Source organism: Phascolarctos cinereus, unplaced genomic scaffold (assembly GCF_003287225.1).
Source record: "Phascolarctos cinereus isolate Bilbo 61053 unplaced genomic scaffold, phaCin_HiC Scaffold_4;HRSCAF=312, whole genome shotgun sequence".
NCBI classification, from domain to species: Eukaryota; Metazoa; Chordata; class Mammalia; order Diprotodontia; family Phascolarctidae; genus Phascolarctos; species Phascolarctos cinereus.
In genome coordinates, this window is record NW_027555847.1 from 726,487,251 (window position 1) to 726,512,355 (window position 25,105).

The 25,105-nt window shown below is 40.9% G+C and overlaps 1 protein-coding gene across 1 annotated transcript; it reads left to right on the forward strand.

Moving 5' to 3' along the window:
• The first annotated feature begins 1,020 nt into the window (after nt 1–1,020).
• LOC110202523 (uncharacterized) lies at nt 1,021–23,697 on the forward strand. The gene is made up of 5 exons (XM_020978726.2): nt 1,021–1,225; nt 8,218–8,311; nt 15,735–15,861; nt 16,971–17,066; nt 20,839–23,697. The coding sequence occupies exons 2-5, from the start codon at nt 8,276–8,278 to the stop codon at nt 23,127–23,129; spliced, it is 2,550 nt and encodes an 849-aa protein (XP_020834385.1). The 5' UTR covers nt 1,021–1,225; nt 8,218–8,275; the 3' UTR covers nt 23,130–23,697.
• The last annotated feature ends 1,408 nt before the right edge of the window (nt 23,698–25,105 follow it).

The window sequence follows — 25,105 nt, forward strand, 5'->3', positions numbered from 1 at the left end:
TTGAGCTAAGTCTTGCAGAAAGAAGAGAAAACCAGGAGGTGGAGGCAAAGAAGGGGTCCATTGCAGGCACGAAAGAAAATGACTGAAATGACAGAGAGTTGGGAGATGGAGTGTTGAGGGAAGTGGGGGAGAACTATAGCGGGCGTCAGTAGAGTTGGGTTGGAGAGGCAGGGAAAATGTAAGAAGACCAGAGCGGTAGGAATGGGCCAAGTAAGTCTCATCTTCAGGAGAAGCTGCAGTGGCTCCCTTTGCCTTCAGAAGAAAACACAAAATTCTGTTTGTCATGCAAAACTACCTTTCGAGGCTGACTCCACGGGTGCTTGTCCTTTCTGTACTACTGCCAGATGGATGAGCCTGCTCTTCCCTGTACTCGACTTTCCATCTCCCATTGGTATGATGTCTTTGCACAGCAGTGTTCTCTACACTCACCTCCTTCTTTTGGATTGCTTTAAACTCATTTCAATTGCACCTGCTTCAAGAAGTCTCTCCTGGTTCTCTGCAATTCTTAGTGTCTTCCAACTGACAAGGCAGGGAAAGAGAGGAAGAGAGGGAAGGAAGAAAAGGAGGGAGAGATGGAAGGAAGGAAGGAAGGAAGGAAGGAAGGAAGGAAGGAAGGAAGGAAGGAAGGAAGGAAGGAAAGGAAATGAGGAAGGAAGGAAGGAAAGGAGGAAGGAAGGAGGAAGGGAGGAAGAAAGTAGAGGAGGAAGGAAGAGGAAGGGAGGAAGGAAGGAAGAGAGGGAGGGAGGGAGGGAAGGCTAGTCCTGGCTCCAGCGTCTCCTCTCCCTCTTTCCTCGCCCAACAGGATATAGCCACAATGGATACAAATACAAACTTAGTGGGTACAACGTACCACTGAAGGAATATATAGAATGTAACCGCACCAGAAACAACGGGAGCACCAAGGATACTACAAATCCCTCCTGGTGATAAAACGTCAGCTCATAGAAATAGACACTGGGCAGAGGTTGGACTATGGTATTGCCTTTATTTGGCCATTATGTCCACGAATGACAGCTCCTGCAGTTCCTCCCCTCCAACCGCGGGTCTTTCAGAGGGCGGGGATAAAAGGGGGGGGCGGTATTGTCGCCATAGCAACAAATCTCTTCTACCAGCCCTTGGGCAAAAATCAATCTATGTTGCGGTATAGAAAAGGAAACAACGCACGCAGCCTTCAGCAGTGGTGAGAAATGAGTTGATTAATTCGTCTGTGGCCTTACACCGCCAGGTAGGCCTGGAAACTGAGGCAGAGATGGGGGAGAGGGACTGGAGATCTAGAGAGGGGCGGGGCGCGAGGCGGGCGGGTGCTGCTGTTCTTCCTTCGTTCTGGAAGAGGACCAGCAGGGAGGCGATGCCGTGACATGCAAGTTAATCGGATTTAAGTGGGGGAGGGCTGCGCAGGGCCACCAGCCTCACTGTCACTCCGGAGCCTTCTGGGTCCAGTGGCCAGATATAGACCAGGACAACTGGAGGTGGCCCAGGATGCAGTGGGAATCCTTGGCCTTTTCAAGCTAAGGTCCATAACAGGTCTCAGTTTGACTGAGGTAAAGCCTATTCAGCGATTAAGGCTTAATAAGAAATGAAACAAAGAATGTCCTCTTAAAAAAAAAAAAAAGATCTGGGAGGGGAAGACCCTCAGGTTTCTGGCCAAAATAGAAACAATTGCTCAATTGCTATTTACATTCACTCTGAGCCAATGGGGGCCCAAACAATGGCCAAAGTGGGCTTGGCCAGGGACCTATTATTGGCCAATGATTGAGAACCGGAGTGATTTGGGGTTAAGGCTGGTGTGTAAGAGAAAAGGAGAAAAAAAAATTCAGAGATTAAAGTTTACATTCCTTTTGGCATCACTTTCTTGCTGCCTTGGTCCTCTTCAAGAACTAAGGACAAACAGCAATCTCTATGAGCAGAAAAGGAGCTGCTCACTAGGAACTAAACTGAAATTGGCCAGTTGGGCAACATACATCTTTCTTTTTCTTTTTTCCTCTTTCTTTCTCCCTTTCCTCCCTCCCTCCCACCCGCCTCTCTCTCTCTCTCTCTCTCTCTCTCTCTCTCTCTCTCTCTCTCTCTCTCTCCCTCCCTCCCTCCCTTCCTCCCTCTCTCTTTTTTCCTTTCTTTCTTTTCTTCCTTTTCTTCCTTTCTTCCCTTTCTTTCTTTCTTTCTTTCTTTCTTTCTTTCTTTCTTTCTTTCTTTCTTTCTTTCTTTCTTTCTTTCTTTCTTTCTTTCTTTCTTTCTTTCTTTCTTTCTTTCTTTCTTTCTTTCTTTCTTTCTCCTTTTCTCTTGCACACCTGCCTTAACCCCAAAGCACTCTGGTTTTGTCTCTCTGGTAATAGGTCCCAGACTTGGCCATTGTTTGGGCCCTCTTTATCCCAGAATGAATGTAAATAGCAATTATTTCTGTTTTGGCCAGAAACCCTGAGGGTCTTCCCCCTCCCAGGTCTATTTTTTTTAAGAGGACATTCTTTGCTTCAGTCCTTAACAGGTCTCTGTTTGGCTGTCAAACTGAGACCTGTTAAGGATCTTAGCTGGAAAATGAAAAAGCCAAGGATCCCCACTGCATCCTGGGCCACCTCCAGTTAGTGGGCAGGTGACTGTACTTTTGTCTCTAATGAGGGCAGGGCTCATCTAATAAATCTTCACCTGTGCACCACCTCTAAGTCTATGGGGCTTCTCAGGAGAAGCCTTCCTTGATTTCACTGCCCCTTCAAAGGCTCTCAGTCTGCTGTGGAGACAATATAATTGACTATGTACATTTAAGATATACAGAGTAGGTGGGAGGTAATCTCTTAGGGCAGGCATTGGAGAGGGCAGAAGGAGGCCCCTAGAGAAGGCTGGATGTTCATAAGAGAGAATATTAATCAATCAGTAAACATTTATTAATTGCCTGCTATGTGCCAGGCAGGTGCTAAGAGCTGGGGATACAAAAAGAGGCAAAAAACCTACAGGAGCTCACAATCCTGGGGCAAGGGGGACAGCAAATAAACACATATACAAAAATAGCCATATACAGGATAAATGGGAAATAATGAACAGAGGTAAGGCGCTAAGAATTAAGTGGGGCCTAGGAAAGGCTTCCAGCAGAAGATGACATTCTAGTTTGGACTTAAAGGAAGGCAGGAGGCAGAAATGAGGAGAGATGGAAATTCCAGGCATGAATAATAGAGAAAAGATCCAGAGCTGAGACATGGAGTATCTTGTTAGTGGAAGAGCCAGGAGGCCAATGTCACTGGAACAAAGAATACATGGTGTAAGGGGTAAAAAGATGTGACATGAGAGTAAGGTATAGGAAGATCAGAAAGATAGGAAGTGGGTAGGTTATGGAGGGCTTTGAATGCCAAATGGAGGATTTCGTATTTGATTCTTGAAGTGTTTGGGAACCACTGAAGTTTACTGAGTATAGGGGTGATGTGTTCAGGATTGCACTTTAGGAAAATCATTTTAGTAGCTGAGTGGAGGAAGAATTGGAGCAGGGAGAGATTTGAGGCAGTCAGGCCCACCAGCCGATTGTTACAACAGTCGAAGCCATGAGGGCCTGGGCCAGGTTGGGGGCAGTGTCAGAGGAGGGAAATGATGCAGAGATGGTGCAAAGGTGACATCAACAGGCCTGGGCAACAGATTGGAAAAGGAGATGGCATGAGAGATAGTGAGGAGTTGAAGGTGACTGTTAGGTTGGGAGCTCAAGGGATGGGGAGGATGGTATTGCCCTTGACAGTAGGTAAGAGGTAGGAGAGTTTACGGGGGAAAGTTGGGTTTTAGACAGGCTGAGCTTAAAATATCTACTGGATATTCAGTTTGAAATGCCTGAAACGCAGTTGGAAATGTGAGATTGGAGGTCACCAGAGAGGTTGGGGCAGGATAGGATGACATTTGAGAGTAATTAAATCCATGGGAGCTAATGAGCTCACTAAGTTAAATAGTATAGAGGGAGAAAAGAAAGGGCCCAGGACACAATGTTGTGGGACATCTACACTTATAGGGCATGAGATGGATGAGAATCCAGCAAAGGGAAATGGAGAAAGAGGTCAGACAGGTAGGAGAACCAGAAGAGAGTGATGTTCTGAAAACCCAGAGAGAAGATATTTTCAAGGAGGACTGATCAACAGTGTCAAAGGTTGCAGAGAGATCAAGGAAAATGAGGATTGAGAAAAGGCCATTGGATTTGGCAACTAGGAGATCATTAGAAACTTTGGAGGAACAGTTTTAGGGGAATGTCAAGGTTGGAAGCCAGATAGTAAGTGGGACATGAGACAGTGGTAGCACCTGTTGTAGGCAGCCTTTTTAAGGACTTTATCTACAAAGAACAGAAGAAATAGAGGACAATAGTAGGGATGGAAGAATCGAGTGAGGGTTGTTGGGTTGTTTTTTTTTTTTTCAGGACAGGGGAGACATGAACATGTTCCTAGGCAGTAAGAAATGAGCCAGGTGACAGCAAGAGATTGAAAAAGAGTGATAGAATAAAAACAACACAGGGAGCAATCTACTGAAGGAGAAGGAATGGAATGGGATTACTAGAACTAGTAGAGAGGTTAGCCTTGGGAAGCAATAAAGCCATTTCATCCTGTGAGACAGGGGTGAAGGAGCAGAGAATGGCAGAAGACAAGTGAGTGACAGGGGATAAGGAAGTGGGGAGAAGAGGGAGTTCCCAGAAAATGGCTTCATTTTTTTTCCCAATAAAATATGAGGTAATCCTTAACTGAGAGAGCTGGGGGAGGAGGAGCCATGGGAAGTTTGAGGAGGGATGAAAAGGTTTGGAAGAGTAGCTGTGGAGAGTGGGATAGCGAATTGATAGGGCAGGTATAGCAGGATTGCCCAGCAGCAATAAGGGCCCAGCTGAGGTTACAAATTGGTAGTGGACCCATTCAGAATATTTGTGTTTTTTCTCTACCTTCACTGAGCAGCCTGTGAAAAAGAGTGAAAGCAACAAATAGTGGCAGTGATTCAAGGCTGAGGCTTAGCTGGCATAATTGGTAATATGATAAGGGGGCTAGTAATTGAAGAGAGGAAGAGAGCACAGAGTTGAATTGGGTCAGCAGAGGGTCAAGATGGAAAAAAGATGAGAGGGGGCCACAACAGGGGAGATGACTTGGGAAATAAATGAGGGGGTCTAGGGCTTGGAGCTCTTATGAAGATGAAGAAGTAGGGTCATGGAAGGGAAGGCAGAGAGAGAGATGAAAAGCCAGTAGATCATGGTCAGACAAGGGGATTTCAGAATTCCTAAAAATAGAGATGATACATTTGTGAGTGATGGCAAGACCAACAGTTTGGCCAGCTTTGTCTGTGCCTGAGGTTGGTTGGAGGACTAGTTCATGAGAGGCAAATAGGTTGAGGAACTGAATGGTTCGGTATTTGAGGAAGAATCAGTATGTATGTTCAAGTCCCCTGGCATGAGACCAGGAGTTAGGAGGAGAGAAAAATTGTAAGCCAGGCATCAAATTCTGTGAGGAAGGAAGGGGAGCGACTTGGGGGTCTGTAGACAACAGCTACTGGGATTTTGATTGTGTGGTAGATTTAAATAACATGTACCTCAAAGGAGGAGAGGTTACCGAGTGATGGAGGAAGAAGGAGAACCTGGACGTGGAAATGAGGAGCAAGGAGTATTCCAACTCCCCCACATCAATCAGTGAGCTAAGGAAAATGAGTGAAGGTGCAGAGAGTACTGGAAAGGGTGGCCAAGGTCCCTGTGTTATCAGAGGGAAGTCAGGTTTCAGTAAAAGATAGGAAGATTTGGAAGGAGTGGAAGAGGAGATTTAAGATGAAGGGAGATTCGTCACCTATGGAACAGGAATTCCAGAGAGAACAGCGGAAGATTTGGGTGACGTAAGCTGAAACTTTGGGGTGGATGGTAATGAGGAATAGGGTGGTAAGGGGCATGCAATGTGGTATGGATGATGGTCTACAGAAGTTTAAAGTCACTGGCATGTGAATGGTATGACCAGGTGTGAAAATGTTCATCATTGAGTGGAGGGTGCCACCACCATTCCCTCAGAGGATGGCTACAACAGGAAATGTGAGGGCTGAAGTGAAAGGGAAGGTTAGTTTTTGCATTGAAAGTTCTCCACAACCATGTTGGGTGATTGGACTGGCAACAGGTGCTGGTATAGATGGAAGCAGTTGCTTTGGAACAGATAAAAGATGCCTCACCAGGCCCTTAGCAACCTTTCCTCAGTAGACACACTGCAGCAGACTGAAGGCTCAAGGCACGAAGGTGTGGGTGGTCGGAAGTCTTCTCACCTGAGAAGGCTGGAATACCTAACGTTTATATATTGCTTACTGTGTGCCAGGCACTGTGCTAAGGGCTTCATAATTAGGTGTTATTTGATCCTCAAAATAATATGCAGGTGCTATTGTTATCCACATTTAATATATAAAGGAACTGGGGCTTAGAAAAGTTAAGCTGCTTGCTCATGGTCACACATTTAGTAAGTATCTGAAGCTGGATTTGAACTCAGATCATCCTGACTCCAGGCCTGGCACTCTATCCAGTGTACCAAAACTGGCAGCAGGCAGTGGAAGCTGCCTTGTGCTGGTCCAGATGGAAGCCATTGCTTTGGGGCAGATGGAAGACACCTGCTCCAGACCAGGTCCAGCCCCTCACTACCTTCACTGAGGGGACATGCTCTGCCCCAGTGGGAGATGTAAGGCATAAGATACCCAGTTAGAGAAAGCATATGATTATTGAAGCTAGATCTTGGAGAAGGTGACCTGTAGTGAAATCAAAGGCCAAGTAGGATTTGGCTTTCTAAAGTGTCAAGAGACTTCTTTCCCTGAGAGAGGAGATAAAGAGGAGAGACTGGTTCTAAGAAATAGTGAAAGATGGAAGAAGGCAACTGAGACCTGTGGATTTCTTCAATCTTCTCAGAAAAGCCACTGAATCATAGAAGGGACCTCAGCAGTCATCCAGTCCAAAGAATACACCAAAGGAATCCCTACCATAATATCCCCTACTTCTGCTCAAAGGCCTTCTGGGAGGGGGCCCCATCAGGATTTCCACTTTGGAACAGCTCTAAGTGTTCAGGAGTTTTTCTTGATGTGAAGTCAAGATCTCTGTCTCTGTCTGTATCCCTGTCTCTCTCTGTCTCTCTGTCTCTGTTTCTCTCTTTCTCTTTCTCCCAGTAGGCAATTTCCTTTATCTGAGATGTGTTCATTTTGTTCATGCAAAATATTTTCAATGTCCTGTAATTTAAGTTGTCTATTTTATCCTGTATGGTCTTACTAGCTTAAGGGTTAAGCATTCCTTCTCTCCCTACCCCCACCCCCACCCTCAACCTCACTCCTGGTCATAGTTGGAAAGCAATGATTGATTGGAAGACTTATTCATTGTAGTGGAGATTGATGTGGGCACGTGGGTTGAACTAAATGGACGCTGAATTCTCTCACCTCAGAAATCTGTGACCCTTAGTATCTTTGCACACAGAGCACAAAATAATGAAAACCAGCATGACGGTGACTTGTCCCAGGACCAGGCTTCCATCAAGTCTCAGCTGAAGTTCCACCTTCTACAAGAACTTTTTCCCAAGCTCCCTCAGGGCTAGTCTCTTTCCTCTGTTCATTACTTCCTTTTGAAAACTTTTTATATTGTTGGTTGTATGTTGTCACACTAGACTGTGAAGTCCTTGAGATCAGGGGCAGGCTTTTGGTATTTCTTTGTATACCCAGTGATTTGCACCGTGCCTGGCACACAGCTGGTACTTAGCTATTAAATATTTATTAAGCACCTACTATGTTCCAGGCATCATATGAGTTCATTCTCAGAACAAAAAGAAAGGCAAAAAACAATCCCCCCTCTCAAGAAGCTCATAATCTAATGCTTGATAAATGCATGTTGACCATAGCTATTCAAATGCCATTCAAAAGATGAGAATAGGATAATAATGATAATAATACATTTAAATAGCACCTGACATACACTATGTCATTTGAGTCCTATCATTTGCTGTACCCAAGGTACAGTAGCTATCATTATTCCTTCTTTGCAGATATGGAAACTGAGGCTCAGAAGAGGCAAGTGACTTACCCATGTTCACATGGGTAGGAAGGGTACATAGGTAGGAAGGGTGGAAGTTGCATTTCAACACAGATATCCTATTTGCTAGGCCATCCATGGGTTCTCTCTGATCTTAATTTGAACAGAGAAGGGGCAAAGAATTTATAGCACCATGATTTTGGGAGCTGTACGCTATGGCCTATGTCTCTCTCTTATTGTTCTCTTTTCCTCCCTAGCTTTATCTCCCTACATCTCTACATTTCCCCCAATAAGGGGAGTACTGAGGAAGATAAAATGGGCCCCGTGATTCTTCCAGCCAAGGACCCCCAAGTAAGTGAGAGTTTCCTTTTTCCTAATATAATGTGTTGGTTCTCAAAGTATGGACACGTTTTCCTCATATTCCACAATCCAATAAACCTTCAACGAATCCTAATTTTAGTGCTGGCAAAGGGCTTGGAGATCATCTAATCTAGCTATTGTTCAGCCAAAGGCTTAAGTAGGGAAATGCTTTGCCAGAGGCCATAGTCTGGATTTGAACTCAGGTCCCTTGAGTCCACATAGAACTCTCCTTCCAAAATACTATGTCATCTTCCTAGGTAATGTACTCCTTAGGGATTGCTTCCTACTTTTCTTTTCACCCAATGTAATCACTCATCTCCATCTCACTCTCACTCTTTGTACTTCCCTCCTGCATGGAGTGGGGGAGTGAGAGAACAAGGGCAGGTAGAAGTGATAAAACATCATCAAGGTGGAGTACAACAGGTGAGGTAAATGCATTAGACATGAAGGGGCTGGGGCTGGGGACAGGGGGAACATACATCTTGACCATAGTAAATTTGAATGTAGGGTAAAAGAGCAGCAATGAATGAGAGATAGAAGAGGCAAGATGGTGGCTGGAGGGGAGAGTGTTTCTATCTCTGGCCTGTCCCTGCCCACATCCCTGTGTTAGGAGAATTAGCTAGCAGTATTGAGAAGCACTCTGATGCCTTCCAGGGATAGGACACTAAACCCAAAAGCAACAGCTGTCATGAGTTCTAGTTGGTACTACATTCAAAGAGCATGCTTTGTGCTGTATGTGAGAGATTTGGGCTCCTCCTTCACCTAAACACTAACTCTGTCTGAAGGAAGTCAGACAATGATGGAATGCTGTTGTATTGTCTGGTCTTTTGCCTGCTCACAGATGTAGTAACTGAAGCAACCAGTGCTTTCCCTAGAACTAATGGGTTTAGAACAAGCTATGTAGCATCTGTGGACTGCCTGGGATAGGCTACACAGGGCAGATGTTTTATTAGCCATTGTTTTCTTGCCCTTATTGTTTCTATGCCAAGAGTAAGATGTTTATGTTATCCAAGATGTCTAGACATTCCTGGGGACAGTCAATTCCCTTATGACAACGTTTTACGATAACAGATGAGTGAATTATTGTAAGTTCAGGGAGTAGGTCAGTGTGACCAACCAGATAGCAGTGTATCTTAGAGAGACAAGGCTGACTGCTATGTGAAAATCCTAGGCACCTCCCCTATGTACCCCTTCCATGGGATGAAGAACTGCCAGGGTGAGTATGGCTCACCAGCTCATGATCCTATTCATTTATATAATGTCAGGGTAGTAGGTATCAATGCTGCTTGATGGCCAAACATTTGTCAAAGCATCCTGGTGGTTAAGTTTTTATAATGCGAACGCCTCGTTCCATTTAACAAACTATTCATGCTATCAGCTAACACTGAATGATTACACAGGAAATTATATCTAATCATCCAATGTAAGGTTCTGTATTTGCAGTGACCTCAGAGAAAGCAGTGATAAAATCATGGATCTTTGAATTATTCAAGCATTTCTTCATTAAAATGTCACATTTATAGATCTTCAAGTTCTATTTTGAAATAATGTCATAAAACAAAGTATTTTTAGAAGTATGGCCATGTATGTATCCTCCATACCCATGCAATTCTCCAGCCTCCAAGGGAACCAACACCAGCCCACAGTCTACTTATTAACACACTTGATCAGGGCCTAGGAGGAAGTGAGAGGCAGGAGCAGCCATAGACAGTTTGGGACAGTAACTGCTCCTCTTTTGTTACATCTTAAATCTCTAGCAAGAAGGGCTCTGCCTCATCTGAGTTGGGTTGCGTGGAAATGAAACTCAAAGCACATGGTAAAGCCTAAGGCTAAAGAGTTCTGTAAGACAGATAATCAACAAAGTCTATCGAGGAATGTTTAAAAAAAAACCAACAAGCAACAACTTGGAATTAATGCTTTTTTTGTATCCATCAGCCCCATGGCTAGAATTAGTTTGCCAGAAACATTTAGTTCAAAATATAGTTTAAATCCTTAGATAATGGGTGCTTATCAGGGGAGGAAGGCCATTTAAAACATTCAATTCAAAATAAATCAAGGAATTTAAATTGAAAGGTAGAAGGGGTAGAAAACTCCATATGTATCTAGAAGCTAAATATAACAGAGATGAACAAGCAGGACAAAGGAAAAAAAATCCTTATATAGAGTAGGGATTTGGCCTTTTTTCATCAGTGATTTCATCAGTTGGGAACTTCCAAATGAGGAAATTCCATCTGCTGATGAAGATTGATCCTTCCATCCCAGTTACCATCCTATGTCTCTTCTGCCCTTTGTAGCTAAACTCCTCCATCTGCTCCCCTTTCTCTCCTCTTATTCTCTTCTTAACCTCTTATACTCTGGCTTCCAACACTATCATTCCACTGAAATTGCAGTTTCCAAAGTTATGATGATGTCTTAATCGCCAAATCTAACGACCTTTCCTCTGATCACTCTCTCCTCCTTGATACTTTCTTCTCTCTAGGTTTTTGGGACACTACTGTCTCCTGATGTCCCTCTACCTATCTTACCAGGCCTGCCCTTTCTCTTTTGCTGGATTCTCCTCCAGATCATGCCCTCTAACTGTAGGTGTGCCTCACGGTTCTGTTCTGGACTCTCTTCTCTTCTCCCTTTAGACTACTTCACTTGGGGAATCTCATCAGCTCCCATGGATTTAATTTCCATCTCCATGTTGCTGATTCTCAAACTTACCTATCCTGCCCCAGCTTCTCTGCTGACCTCCAATCTCTCATCTCCAATTGCCTTTTAAACATCTTGAGCTGGATATTCAGTAGCCATCCCTAAACTCAATATGGCCAAAACAGAACCCATTTTCTTTCCCTAAATCCTCCCCCTGCCCCTGTTACCTTCTCTATTACTGTAGAGAACAACACCCTCCTCCCCATCTCTCAAACTTACAACCTAGGAGTCATCCTGGATTCCTTCCTATCTCTTACACCCCATATTCAGTCTGTTACCTGTACCTGTTGATTACACTTAATTCTCTCCTCTGACACTGACACCACTTGTGCAGGCCCTCATCGCTTCATGTCTGGATTCTTGCAATAGCTTCTGGGTGGATCTGCCTGCCTCAAGTTTCTCCACACTCCAGTCCATCCTCCATTTAGCTACTAAAGTGATTTTCCTAAAGTTCAAATGTGATCATGGCATTCCCCTACTCATAAACTCTAGTGGCTTCTTATTGCCTCCAGAAACAAATACAAAAGACTCTTGACATTCACAATCCTTTGTAATCTAGCCCCCTCCTACATTTCCAGTCTTCTCAGACCTTACTCCCATCATGTACTCTTCAATCCAGTGACACCAGCTTCCTGGTTATTCTGTGAACAAGATCTTCCATCTCTCACCTCCAAGCGTTTTCTTTGGCTGTCCTCCATGCTTGGAATGCTCTTTCTCCTCTGCTCCAACTACTAACCTCCCTGGCCTCAACTAAAATCTCACCTTCTATAGGATGCCTTCTCTATCCCTCCTGATTCCAGTGCCTTCCTTCTGTTAATTATTTACCATTTCTTGTATATAGCTTGCTTTGTATATATTTGTTTGCATATTCTCTTCCCCATTAGAGTGTAAACTCCTTGAGGTCAGGGACTGTCTTTTGACTCTTTTTGTAGCTCCAACATTTAGCACAGTGCATGACACTTTGTAGGCACTTAATAAATATTGATTGATTAGCCTTTTCTCTGCAACTTACAGTCTTAAAGAGTTGCCAAAGTATTGAGAGGTTAAGTTATTTTCCCAAAAGTCTACAACCAGTATATGTAGGCAGTAGGATTTGAACCCAGGACTTCTTAGTTCTGAGACTATCCTCTATGTTCCATTAGTGACAGTATCTGATGAGAGGGGCAGTAATGAAGCTCCTGGCCTTAGATGTTTATACATAAATGATGATTATGAGTGACAGATAATTCAAGAAGATAAATTAGACCTTCTAAAAATCACTGAGGTGTTAGGACATGACCTACGACTGGCAAATAGCTGAGAGAGGAAGGAAGAAAGGGAGAAAATCTATTATTCAAAAGAAACAGATCAAATTAAAAAATGGAGTGGCATTATATATCAAAGAGATAGGTTCTGTATAGAAATTCATGCACCAGGGAAGAATAATAATAGTAGCTAATATCATATAGTGTTTAATGGTTTTCAAAGTGCTTCATTTATATTACATTTATCCCTTCCATATTGCAGGGGTTAGAGCCCTCATCATCTGGAAAATCTGAGGAAAATGTTTTGGCACTCCCTTTGTACCAGAAAAGGAGTCTGAATTATTGTGGCATTAAAAAATAAAATATGTTGATACCATACGATACTATACACATATTTTATGCATTTCTGAGTTTCTAAACTTTTTCTGTGTCATCTGCTGGCTTTTGCGTAATTGTCTGCAACTTCTGAAAAACTCCCTCAAAATTCCCATGTAAGTTCTTATGCCAACCCATGATACAGCAAAAACATAACAAGGAAAGTCGAGATGTGGAAGGGATAACTCTATTTCACTTAATCCCCCCATCAGTCTACGCGATGAATTTAATTTTAAACAAATTTATACTTCATGCCTCCCCACTGAATGAACAAAAATAGAAAAACAAATCCCTAATCATGAGTATGTATACTATAGCAAAACAAATTTCCACATTGACCATGCCTGAAGATGGATGTCTTTTTCTGCATTTAAGTTAATTACCTATCTGCCTGGAGGTGAACAGAATGTTTTCTCGTCAGTCTTCTGGATTCATGGTTTGTCATGCGTTAATCAGAGTTCTTAAATGTTGTTGGCACTAAAAATAGCTTTCCTAGTTCCTTTTGTTATGCATCAGGTTATGGACCTTTTCCTGATTTCCTTTGAAACTGTCCATTTTATCATTTCTTATGACTCCATAATATTCTATTGAATTCTTTTACCTTAATTTTTTAACTAGTCTCCCATATGAGGATCCCCTGCCCTTTAGTTTCTAGTTTTTGATTGCTACAAGAAGAGCTACTTGAATATTTTGTGCATATAGGTCCTTTTCCTACTTCTTTGGTTTATTTGGTGGTCTAAGCCTTGTAGTAGCTATAACTGGGTCAGGTGATATGAACAGTTAGTACCTTTGGAGGCATAGCTCCAAATTGCTTTCCAGAATGGCTGGGCCATTTCACAGATCCACCAACAGCAATTTATAGCATTTTTTTCATGTTGTTGATAGTTTAGACTTTTCTGAAAACCACCTTTTCATAGTCGTTGAACAGTTTTCTTTTGAAGAACGGATCTTAGTATTGTAAATTTTAACCAGTTCTTTATATATACTGTACATATGAAAAGTATATATACTTTATATATACTGCTATATGTGTGTGTGTGTGTATATATATACTGCATATATGAGAAGTTTTCTTCAGTTTTTGCATTTATCTGTTTCTCTTCTAACTTTGACTCTAGTTGATTTGTTCTTGCAAGAACTTTTTAATAAATTTTATATAATCAAAATTGCCCTTTTTATCTTGTGTGGTTCTATCATTTGTTTAGTCATTGACTCTTCCCCTATCCATGGGTATAAAAGGTAATTTCTTCCTTGACCCTCTAATTAGTTTATAATGTAATATTTTAGATCTAAGTCATGTATGAATTTGGAGCTTATCTTGGTATATGGTCTGAGATGCTAGTCTAACCCTAATTTCTGCAAGACAGCAATCCAATTTTCCTAAGAATTTTTTTTTAAATAGTAATTGTCCCTGTAACTGGGAGTCTTTGAATTTATGTAACACTATGATACCATCTTTCTTTGCTTTTGTAGGGAACTGGGTGGCACTTTAGATAGCATACTGAGTCTATAGTCAGGAAAACTTGAATTCAAATCCAGCCTCAGTGTAGTCACACTATGTGATCCTGGGCAAGTCATTTGACCTGTCTGCCTTGGTTTCCTCCACTATAAAATGAGGATCATAATAGCACCTACCTCTCAGGATTTTGAGAATCAAATGCAATACCTGTAAAGTGCTTAATAAATGTCTGGCACATAATAGGGGTTTAATAAAGGCTTGTTCCCTTCTTCCTGGTATAATATGTACCTATTGCACTCCATTGATTGACCACTGTATTTTAACAACTCCTAAATTATTTTACTGATTACTATTTTGTAGTATAGTTTGAAATAGGCTATTGAAAGACTCCTTTCCTTCCCACTTTTTTTTACATTATTACCCTTAATATTCTTGACCTTTTGTTTCTCTTGAAAAAATTTTGATATTATCAAAGTATCCATTTCTCCTATGAATTGAATATTGAGCTTGGTTCTGTGAAGGATGAAGAAGTAAAGTATTACCAAAATTTCAGATTATGCTGCAAAGCATTTTGTTCACAAGTACTTGTGGATGGTGCAAATAATAGTGTCTCCATTTTATTGATGAGAGAACTGAGGCATATAAAAGTGAAATGACTCACCTGGGCTCATATGAGTGATACGTGTCAAAGCCACAATTCCAAACAGTAGAACAAACAATAGATTTCCAACTCTTCCACTTTCTTTCCCTTCCAAAGAGCCCACAAACAACTGTTCGACATTTGTTCATCTTGCACTTTCACCACTGAAATTTCCCAATGGGTCTATAGGCATTGTATGTTATTTGTATTCAGAAATGAGTACATAGAACCATGTAATTGTCTCTGTTTGGTTTGATTTCATGACTATTTTTACCATTCTTGAGATATGTTAGGTGTTACTATAGAGTACAGTGGGGAAGGTAATCTTTATTTTAAAAAAAGTATCATTTGTAGAATAAGTGAATAGGAATTCAAGGCAAGATCTAGAAAAAGAACATGTCTGGAGTCACAATAGCACCTTGTGCTGAAACCAACACAAAGTTTGCAGAGAATTTGAGAATTGTTCCTCTGGTAGAATTATGTCTTGCCAAAGGCCACCCATGAGCCACTCCTACCATTCATCTCCTCTGCTCCTGAAAGGTGCTGGGAAACTGAATGTCTCCTAATATCTTGACACCATATACCCTCTTTCTTTCTTAGTGACCTCATCTGTTCCCTTGGATTCCATTTTCCTCTCCCTGTATACCACTCCAAGAGTTAGACAGCCCTAGTTCTTCTCCTTATCTTCAGTGCCACATCACCAACTGCGTGCTAGAAATTTCAAACTGCACGTCCCAGAGGTATCTCCAACTTAGTATATACAGAAGAGAAATCATCTTTTCACCTAAACTTTGTACTGAGTGTAACACTATGCTTTTAGTCACCTAGGTTTACAACCTTAGAAGCAGAGTTGCTGAGGCTTGTTGATTCTATCTGCACAACATCTCTCACACATATCCAATTCTCTCCATTCACATGGCTAGTGCCACACTTTAGCCTGTCTCCCCGTCCTACTGCCAAATCCTATTACTTCTATAAAAACAAACATATTTGGCATTTCAGGAATCGGTGGCATTTAAAGATGTGGCCGTGGAGTTTACTCAGGAAGAGTGGAGGTGTCTGGACACATCTCAGAAAGAGCTGTACCATGATGTGATGATGGAGAACTACAAGAACTTGGTCTGCCTGGGTAAGGACAGCTTCAACCTGGATCTCAAAATTTGCTCATTGAAGGGTCTTTGGTTCTCTCTCGGTGAACTCTATGGCACATTATTTTGTTGAGCAGTTAGTATTTAGTAGCCCAGAACAGGGATTGTTAGTCTTATTTTTTCTTTAATGGTCAAAGGGCAGGATACTTGTGCTATGAATTTTCAGGTGGAGGTCTTTTGTTAATTGTTTTTATTGAGTCATTTCAGTCATGTCTAACTCTCCGTTGACCCCATTAGGGGTTTTCTTGGCACAGATACTGGAGTGGTTTGCCATTTCCTTCTCCAGGTCACTTTACAGATGAGGTAGTGGGACAAACAGGGTTAAGTGACTTGCCCAGGGTCACACAACTACTCTGTATCTGGGGCTGGATTTGAACTCATGTCCTCCTGACTCCAAGGCTGTTGTTTTATCCTAGCTGTCCCACTGTTTAGGGGGAAGCTGCTGGGTTGGTTTTGGTCTGATAAATACTGGCGTCCTCAGGGGGAAGAGGGTTGGGTCCTTCCTTCATTTTTTACCGCTTTGTAATGTCATATTTCCCCCACCATCTTTTTTCCCTGGCTTAAGATTATCCCCTAAAGCCCTAGTGGAGATAACTGAAGACCTGAAAGGTTCCCATTCTCTTAGCAGGGAGTGGGTCAAAGGAACTGCTTTTCTTTCTGACTGCTTTCCAATGACCATTGTGAGAGTCAGAATCAACATTTATTAAGGGCCTACTGCGTACCAGGAACTATACTGAGCACTAGAGATACAAAGAACGGCATGAGATGGTTCCCGCCCTCAAGGAAGCCACAATTGAATGGAGGGGGGAAGAGAACACACAAAAAGAGAGTGAAAAACAGGGCAGTGGTGAGGAAAGGGAGGCTAGCTACCCAGTGCAGGGGCAGGACGAAGTCCTGCAGCTGGCCAGGTAATTACCTGAGGAACTTTAAATTTCAGAATTAATTTCATTTCCCAGAATAAGTGAGCAAGCACCTTATCTTGCTAAGAATTCAGTACAAACCCCCCGCCACAGCTCATTTGCACCACCCCAGTGGACAGTTTTATTCTGCATTACTTTCATTACTACTTTCCCTTTTTCATGACGAACAGGGCTTGTATTGAATAAGCCAGCTGTCATCTCCCAGTTAGAGGGAAAGGAAGCACCTTGGATGACAGAGAGGCAAGTCCAAAGAAACAGCTGCCCAGGTGAGTGAATGAAAACCTCCTACAACTCCTAAGTACCCATTCAAAGTGGGGAAAGCTTTAAAATGTGGGAGCAAGGGCTTTCCTGAAACTTCCCCATACATGTAGGGAAGAACTGAGACTGTCTGACATGAGCTGGTCCATACAGTCTCATCTCCAGCACAGCAGAGGTCGTCCGCTGATTGACCACCCTTTGCACCCCCGAATTCAGAGAAAGAGGAGTTTCCACAGAGGATAGAGCTTGTCCTGTCCCTTTTCTTTGGGGTTTCCTCATGACCAGGTGCTTTTCTCGTGCCTCATCTCCCAAGTCCGTTCATAATTTCTCCCATTCAAAAACGTGTGTATTTATTTGGGAGTAATAATAATACAAATGTAATGTCTGCCTCAGTGTTCCTGTGGAATCTCTTCCTTCCATGTATTTGTTGGATTATGTCGCTTTATTTTTATATACTTTTATATGCACTGTGTGTATTCTGATTCTTCTTTCTTCTTTAGGACACTTCCTATGATTCTACTCCTCTATGTCTGTGTTCATAAGGAATGTTAGATTAAATGAGATAACATGGGAAGGCTTTGGGCTGGAGGCCAAATGTAGTATTGCTTTTCCAACCTTAAATGCTAGTTATCATCGTCATCACCATCAGTTATGATGATGAAATAATTCATTCATGCCCCAAAATTTATTCAGCCACAACCGATCATTGGCTAGATTCCCACCCTTTGCTATTGCTAAAAGTACTGCCCGATGTGATTACTGAGACTTTATCAGTGATGTTTCAAAGACTGTGGAGAATGGGGAAGGTACCTTGCAATTAGAGAAGGCCAAAGAATGGAGTCTGCAAACTGCAGTTTGATTTCTGGAACCATTACAGAGGGAATTATTAAAACACCGGTTATTAAATGCCTACCCAGGGGTCCATGGATCACAGAAAGACAAATGGATTCAGGAAGACTGCACCATCCCCAACTAAACACCATGGTTTTTTGACAGGGTTGCTACATTAGCAATTTGGGGAATGCTGTAGATATAATTTAAGATTTTAGGCAAGCATTTGATAAAGTCTCTTATGCTGGTCTTCTGAAAATAGGGGGAGAGGTGCCATGCACAGAGATGGATTCAGATGTGGTTCAGTGGCTAAATCCAAAGTGTCATTATTCATTGTTTGATTTCAATTTGGTAGGAAGATTCTAATGTAGTGTCATATGGACTTTTGCTTTGCCCCATGCCATTAAGTATCAATGAGTCACTTATATTAGTCTGATCAGCCACAGCTGGACACACTGTGACTTCACTCTAACATAGTGATGTCATTTTGTTCCTCTTTGAGAATGAAGAACAACCACCGACTTGGAAGTCCTCTATTTCATTAAAGATCCATTTCCCTCCCTGTAGCATTGTATTTAGTTTTTCTGGGTAGGTTTTTTTGGCTCTATTCCCGTGTCCTCAGTTTTCTGAAATAGCATATCCCAAGCTCTCCACCTCTTTATTGTGGTGGCTGCTAAATCCTGTATGATTCTGACTGTGGCTTCTTTAGTACTTGAATTCCTTCTTTCTGACTGTGGTATTTTTATTTGAACTGAAAGCTCCGAATTTTGGTTGTAATGTTCATGGGAGTTTTCATATTAGAGGTTTCTCCAGTAAGGACTGGAGGATTGTTTCAATTTACACTTTGTACTCTGGTTCTAAGATATCTGAACAGTGTTATATTGGCATTTTTTGAAATACTACATCTAGGCTCATTTTTTGGTTATAGCTTTCAGGTAGGATTTTTAATTTTTTTTTCCTCCTGAAACTGTGATCCAGGTGATTTTTTTCCCCCCTCAGATATCTTACATTTTCTTCTTTTTTTCCCAGTATTTTGACTTTATCTAAATATTTCTTATTGTCTCTTGGAGTCATTGGCTTTAATTAGATCCATTTTAATTTTCTGAGAGTGTGTCGCTTGAGCAAGGTTTTATACCTCTTATGCTAAGTTGTTAAATCCTTTTCCAATTCTTTCTTCCTTAGTTCTCATTTCTTTTCCATTTTTCCATCTAATAGTCTTATTTCATTTATATGTACATATACATACACACACACACACACACACACACACATATATATATATATATATATATATATATAAACAAATCAATACTTTTAACTCTTGCTTTATATCTTCCAGGAATTCTATTTGAGCTTGTACTCAAGCTGTATTCCCCTTCAGGCTTAACTTATGGATATTTTGGAGTCATATTCTTCTGAGTTTGTGTCTTAAATGTCCTTGTCACCATAATAGCTTTTTATGGTACGATTCTTTTTTTTTTCTGTTTGCTTATTCTTCTTGCTTACTTCCTGAGTTCTTCCTTTAAGTTAGAGCCAGGCTATTGGCACTTCTGTAGGGAAGGTCTACATCCTTTTGCTGCTTCCTTGGAATATTGAGTGTTGTGTTATTGTAGACTCTTGGAATCAGCTCAGGTTAAGGATATGCAAACTTTTAGTGCTCCCCAAGTGGCCCAATCCAGAGCAAAGTCTGATCATACCCATGTTATTCTGAGCTGAATGGGTTCTTGAACTGTGTTTAGGTTTAAGCAGCAATAGACTGCTCCTAATCTTAGCCCCCATCAGTCAACTGGAAAGCTCTACTGCTTCATAGTGACAAAAGTTTAGTTTTCCCTTCCATCTATGATTCATGTCCAGGTTATTTCTCTGTGGGATTCAAATTGGTCTAGAAACTGGAACTGTGATCCTGCTCTGTCCTTGTGGTCTGAGCCTCACTGTTTCTGCTTGCTTCTTAACTTGTTCCTTGCTTGGTTCACATTCTAGGACTCTCACTACTATGGAATGCTACCACAGACCACAGGTCCCTTCCTTTGTCTGCCCTGGATCTGTGACCTAGGGCTGGATAGTGAGAGACAGAACTCTCAGTTGGCACTTGTTCCCACGCCCTACAGCACCCTGGTTGGAGTGTGGGTCCTCTTGCCCTGGTGCACAGCTTCTCCCTTGAGTTGGAATGCTCTGCGTGGTCATACTCCTGACCAGACTTAATCCCCAGTGAATGCAGACCTCTCTGTGCTGACCTCAGATGGAAAAATGACTCACTGACTTTTTCTTAGATTGCCCATGAGGATTTGGGTTAGTGCACTTTGGAATCTACTGGGAGGAGGTTTTTTGTGAGGGGAGCTCACTATATATTTTTCCTCCTACTCTACCATTTTAGTTCTATCTTGATCATTGTTATGATCTTATCATCATTAACTGTTGGTCATCCGTCTATAGCTTAAATATTTCTGGCTGAGAACAACTTTATCCCATTACGAGCAGGTAACAGTGTAGTAAAAAAAAAAAAAGACCATTGGGATAGAAGACTAGAGAAGTATTATTATGTAGTGGAAAGAACTTTGGATTTGGAGTCACAAAACTTGGTTTGAGTTCCAGATCTGAAACTTATTAGCAGTGTGCCTTTGGGTAAGTTGCTAAGTTACTGTAAACTTCATTCTCATTTGCAAAGTTTTAGGTTCAAGGTGAAGTATTTTATAAGCTGTAATGACTATAATAATAATTTGAATTTATGTAACATTTTGAGGTTTATAAAAACACTTTCCTCACAATAACTCTATAAATGTAAGATCTTATTATTTGTCTAATTACTATCTTTTGAAATTTGAGAGTTATTTTTTCTTTATGAATGTGATAGAGGGAGTAAAGGATATTTAGATATTTTTCCCTTAAGATTAAGAGACTTGGCTTAAACCAAGTTTGTTATGGGAAATTGATATTTCTTCTTTCTTTCAGGTTGGGAGATCAGACCTGTAAACAAGAAGCCCATTAAAAAATTGGGCATTCTTGTGGAAGAATCATCTCAGGAAACACTCACAACTGTTTGTCCTTACATCTCTAATTTGGGAGAATCTTGGGAATATGAAACCAAGTCACAGGGGGAGAAGAGTGATGAGGAGAAAACTCATCAAAGAAACATCATCCAAAGGAAAATACAGAGTAAATTGAGAAGCCATGAATATAATAAATATGGTCGAATCTTTGCCGTAAGGTCAATTCTTTTTCCACAACAGAGAGTCCTCATAGAAAAGAATCTTCCCCAAAGTGATGCACATAGAAAGGGATTTAGACTCTATTCAGATCCAAGAAAATATAATGAAATTTGCTCAAAGAAGAAATTTTCTAAGTATAATATAAGAGGGAAATATTTCAGTTATCATTCAGACCTTATTGAATATCACAGAACGCATAGGGAAAAGAAACATCATGAACATGGAAAAGCCACATTATGTAAAAAACAACTTACTCAACAACAGAGAATTCATGCTACACAGAAACCTTATGCACATATTGAATGTGGGAAAGCCTATAACAGGATACAACTTACTCAACATTTCAAAATTCTTGCTGGAGAGAAATTTTATAAACACAGAGAATGTGGGAAAACTTTCCAACAGAGTATACACTTCAATTGCCATCAGAAAATTCATACTAGAGAGAAACCTTGTACATGTAATCTATATTCTCCCAGCAAAAGAATTCATGCTGGAGAAAAACTTCATGAGTATAATATATGTGGAAAGGCCCTTCACCAGAGCACCAAACTTATTAGACCTCAAGAAATTCATATTGTAGAGGAACATGATTCCAATGAATGTGGGAAGACTTTCAACCAAAATTCACATCTTACTCAACATCTGAGGATTCATAATGGAGGAAAACTTTATAAATGTGATGAATGTGGGAAGACTTTGAATTATAGTTCATCCCTTAAATCTCATCTTAGAGCTCATGTTGGAGAAAAACCTTACCGGTGTATTGAATGTAGCAAAGCCTTTGGTAAAAGGACACACCTTATTCAACACTGGAGAATTCATACTGGAGAGAAACCTTATGACTGCAATGAATGTGGAAAGGCATTCCGTCAGAGCTCACAGCTTATTCGACATCAGAAAATTCATACAGGAGTAAAACCTTTTGAATGTGATAAATGTGAGAAAGCCTTCCACCAAAGATCACAGCTTACTTACCATCAGAGAATTCATACTGGAGAAAAACCTTATGAATGTGATGAATGTGGTAAGGCCTTCTGTCAAAGCACTGAACTTACCCAACATCATAGAATTCATACTAGTGAGAAACCTTTCGAATGTCATGAATGTGGTATGGCCTTTCGCCTGAGTACTGGACTTACTCGCCATCAGAAAATCCATACAGGAGAGAAACCTTATGAATGTAGTGAATGTAGGAAGGCCTTCTGTCAGAAAGCAGAACTTACCATACATTACAGAATTCATACAGGAGAGAAACCCTATGTGTGTAATGAGTGTGGAAAGGCCTTCCACCAGAGCTCACAATTAACTCGACATCAAAAAATTCATACAGGAGAGAAACCTTATAAATGTAATGAATGTGGAAAAGCCTTCCGCCAGAGCTCAGAGCTTACACGACATCAGAAAATTCATACAGGAGAGAAACCTTTTGAATGTGAAGAATGTGGGAGAGCCTTCTGCAGAAGATCTCAGCTTACTTACCATGAGAGAATTCATACTGGAGAAAAACCTTATGAATGTGATGAATGTGGGAAAGCCTTCTGTCAGAGTACAGAACTTACCCAACATCATAGAATTCATACTAGTGAGAAACCTTTCAAATGTCACGAGTGTGGTATGGCTTTTCACCTCAGTGCTGTACTTACTCGCCATCAGAAAATCCATACAGGAGAGAAACCTTATAAATGCAGTGAATGTGGGAAGGCCTTCTGTCAGAGAGCAGAACTTACTGTACATCATAGAATTCACACAGGAGAGAAACCTTATGTATGCAATGAATGTGGAATGTCCTTTAGACAGAGCTCACAACTGACTCCACATCTCAGAATTCATACTGGAGAGAGACCTTATAAATGTAATGAATGTGGAAAGGCCTTCAATCGCAATTCATCCCTTGTTTCCCATCACAGAATTCACACTGGAGAGAAACCTTATGAATGTAATAAATGTGGGAAGACGTTTCGCCAGAGTACAGGACTTACTCGACATCAAAGACGTCATATTGCAGATAAATCTTATGGATGTAATGATTAAAAGAAGGCTTTCCTGGAAAGTAAACATCTTACTTAACATTAGTTTGCAGTGAAATGGAGACTTATGAATGTGCCCTTTTTTGTTTCCATTAAAAAAATGTAATGCTACATTTTGACAAAAGACACTTCCCAACAAATATCCTCTAGGGAGGTTTTGCTTGTTAACAGAAAGGATTAATGTTTAATTTACCTTTGATAGTATAGTAGTGACATCAATCATTGTATTTGACCAGAGTTTTGTTGCCTCATAATGCTGACTTCATTAACATTATTACAATCATTGTGTATGCTAAGTTTGGCTCAGTTTTCATTACTTTGCAATGTTTCATATAAGTCTTTCCCCGTGGTGCTATGAATTTTTATTATCCTTCATTCCTTATAGCCCAGTAATATGAAATTACATTCATACCACACAGGTTGAGCTATTTCTTTGATTGTTGGGCAGACTTTGTTTCCAGATTTTTGTTACATATAGCGGTATTATGAATATTCTTTGAGTATACGGGTCTTGTTGTTATTAATAACTTATTTGAGGTATAGTACCAGGAATAGAATTTGGGGTCAGAGGGTACCAGCAGTTCAATAAATTTTCTTTCATAATTCCAAGTTTTTATTCTTGTTGAATTGAATCATTTTACACACTCATCAGAAGTGAAATAATGTGCCTACCTTCCCAAATGCTTTACAACAATATGCTCCCCATTTTGGGGGATTGAGGTGATTCCTCAGGGTCATTTTAATTTGAATTTTTCTATTAGTGATGAACATCTTTCAGATGATTTTTGATAAACTATTTCTTCTTTTGAGAACTGTTCCTAACCTTTGACCATTTGTCTATTTCAGAATTGCTCTTAATCTCATATTTATATTCCTTTTTGTGTTTACACGCAATACTTTTATCAGAGATGTTTAAAGGGAATATTTTTCCTTCTAATATGTATCTTCTGATTTTAGATACATTGATTTTATTTGTGCAAAACTTTGAAAAATTTTATCTAATTGGAATGCCTCTTTTGTCTATTCTATCCTATAACTAGTTACACATATTTCCCTTCCTCTTAGTTGTGAAGGAGAACAATAGCTGATAAACAATAGTCAACTAGCATTTATTAAGTGCCTGTTATGTGCCAGGCACCATAAATACTTACAAACAAACAAACAAACAAAAAAACAAAACAACAGTCCTTGCCTTCAAGGAGCTCATAATCCAATGAAATCTAAAAGCAAACAAATATACACAATAAATAGGAAATAATTAAAAGAGAGGGAAAGCACAAGAGTTAAGAGGGGTTGGGAGAGGCTTCCTGTGGAAGACAGGATTTTAGTTGGACTTAAAGGAAAAAATGGAAGGCCATAGGTGGAGATGAGGATGGAGAACATTCTAGGTATGGGGGATAGCCAGTGAAAATGCCCAGAGATGAAAGATGGGTTGTCTTATTTGTGAAATAGCAAGGAGGTCAGTGTTACTGGACTGAAAAATATATGGCAGAGAATAAAGTATAAGAAGGCTGGAAAGAAAGAGCGATCTAGGTTATGAAGGGCTTTGAATGCCAAACATGATGTTGTATTTGATTCCAGAGGTTACTGGGAACCACTGGAGTTTATTGAGTAGTGGGGTGACGTGGTTGTACCTGTACTTTAAAAAAAATCACTTTAGTAGCTGAACAGAGAATGGACTGGAGTGGGGAAAGTCTTGAAGCAGGCAGACCCTCCCCCCCACCCAGTTGCTATTGCAATAGTCTAGGTGTGAGGTGATAAGAGTCTGCACCAGGGTGGGGGGCAGTGTCAGAGGAAAGAAAGGGGAATTGCAAGCTATTGCAAATGTGAAATAGAAATCCACAGGAGCTGATGAGACCACCTAAGTGAAGTAGAGTAAAAGAAGAGGGCCCTGTGCAGAAATCTGTGGGACACTTGTAGTTAGAGGGCATAACCTGGACGTTTTTTGTAGGAAGAGGCAGGGAAAGACTAAAGGGGAAG

Bases quoted from the DNA above. Each gene is read 5' to 3' on its own strand.
- LOC110202523 (XM_020978726.2), top strand. From the start codon at position 8,276: ATGGGCCCCGTGATTCTTCCAGCCAAGGACCCCCAA. The intron at 15,862-16,970 runs GTAAGGACAGCT...CATGACGAACAG, and splicing joins CAAGAACTTGGTCTGCCTGG to GGCTTGTATTGAATAAGCCA. The intron at 17,067-20,838 runs GTGAGTGAATGA...TCTTTCTTTCAG, and splicing joins CCAAAGAAACAGCTGCCCAG to GTTGGGAGATCAGACCTGTA.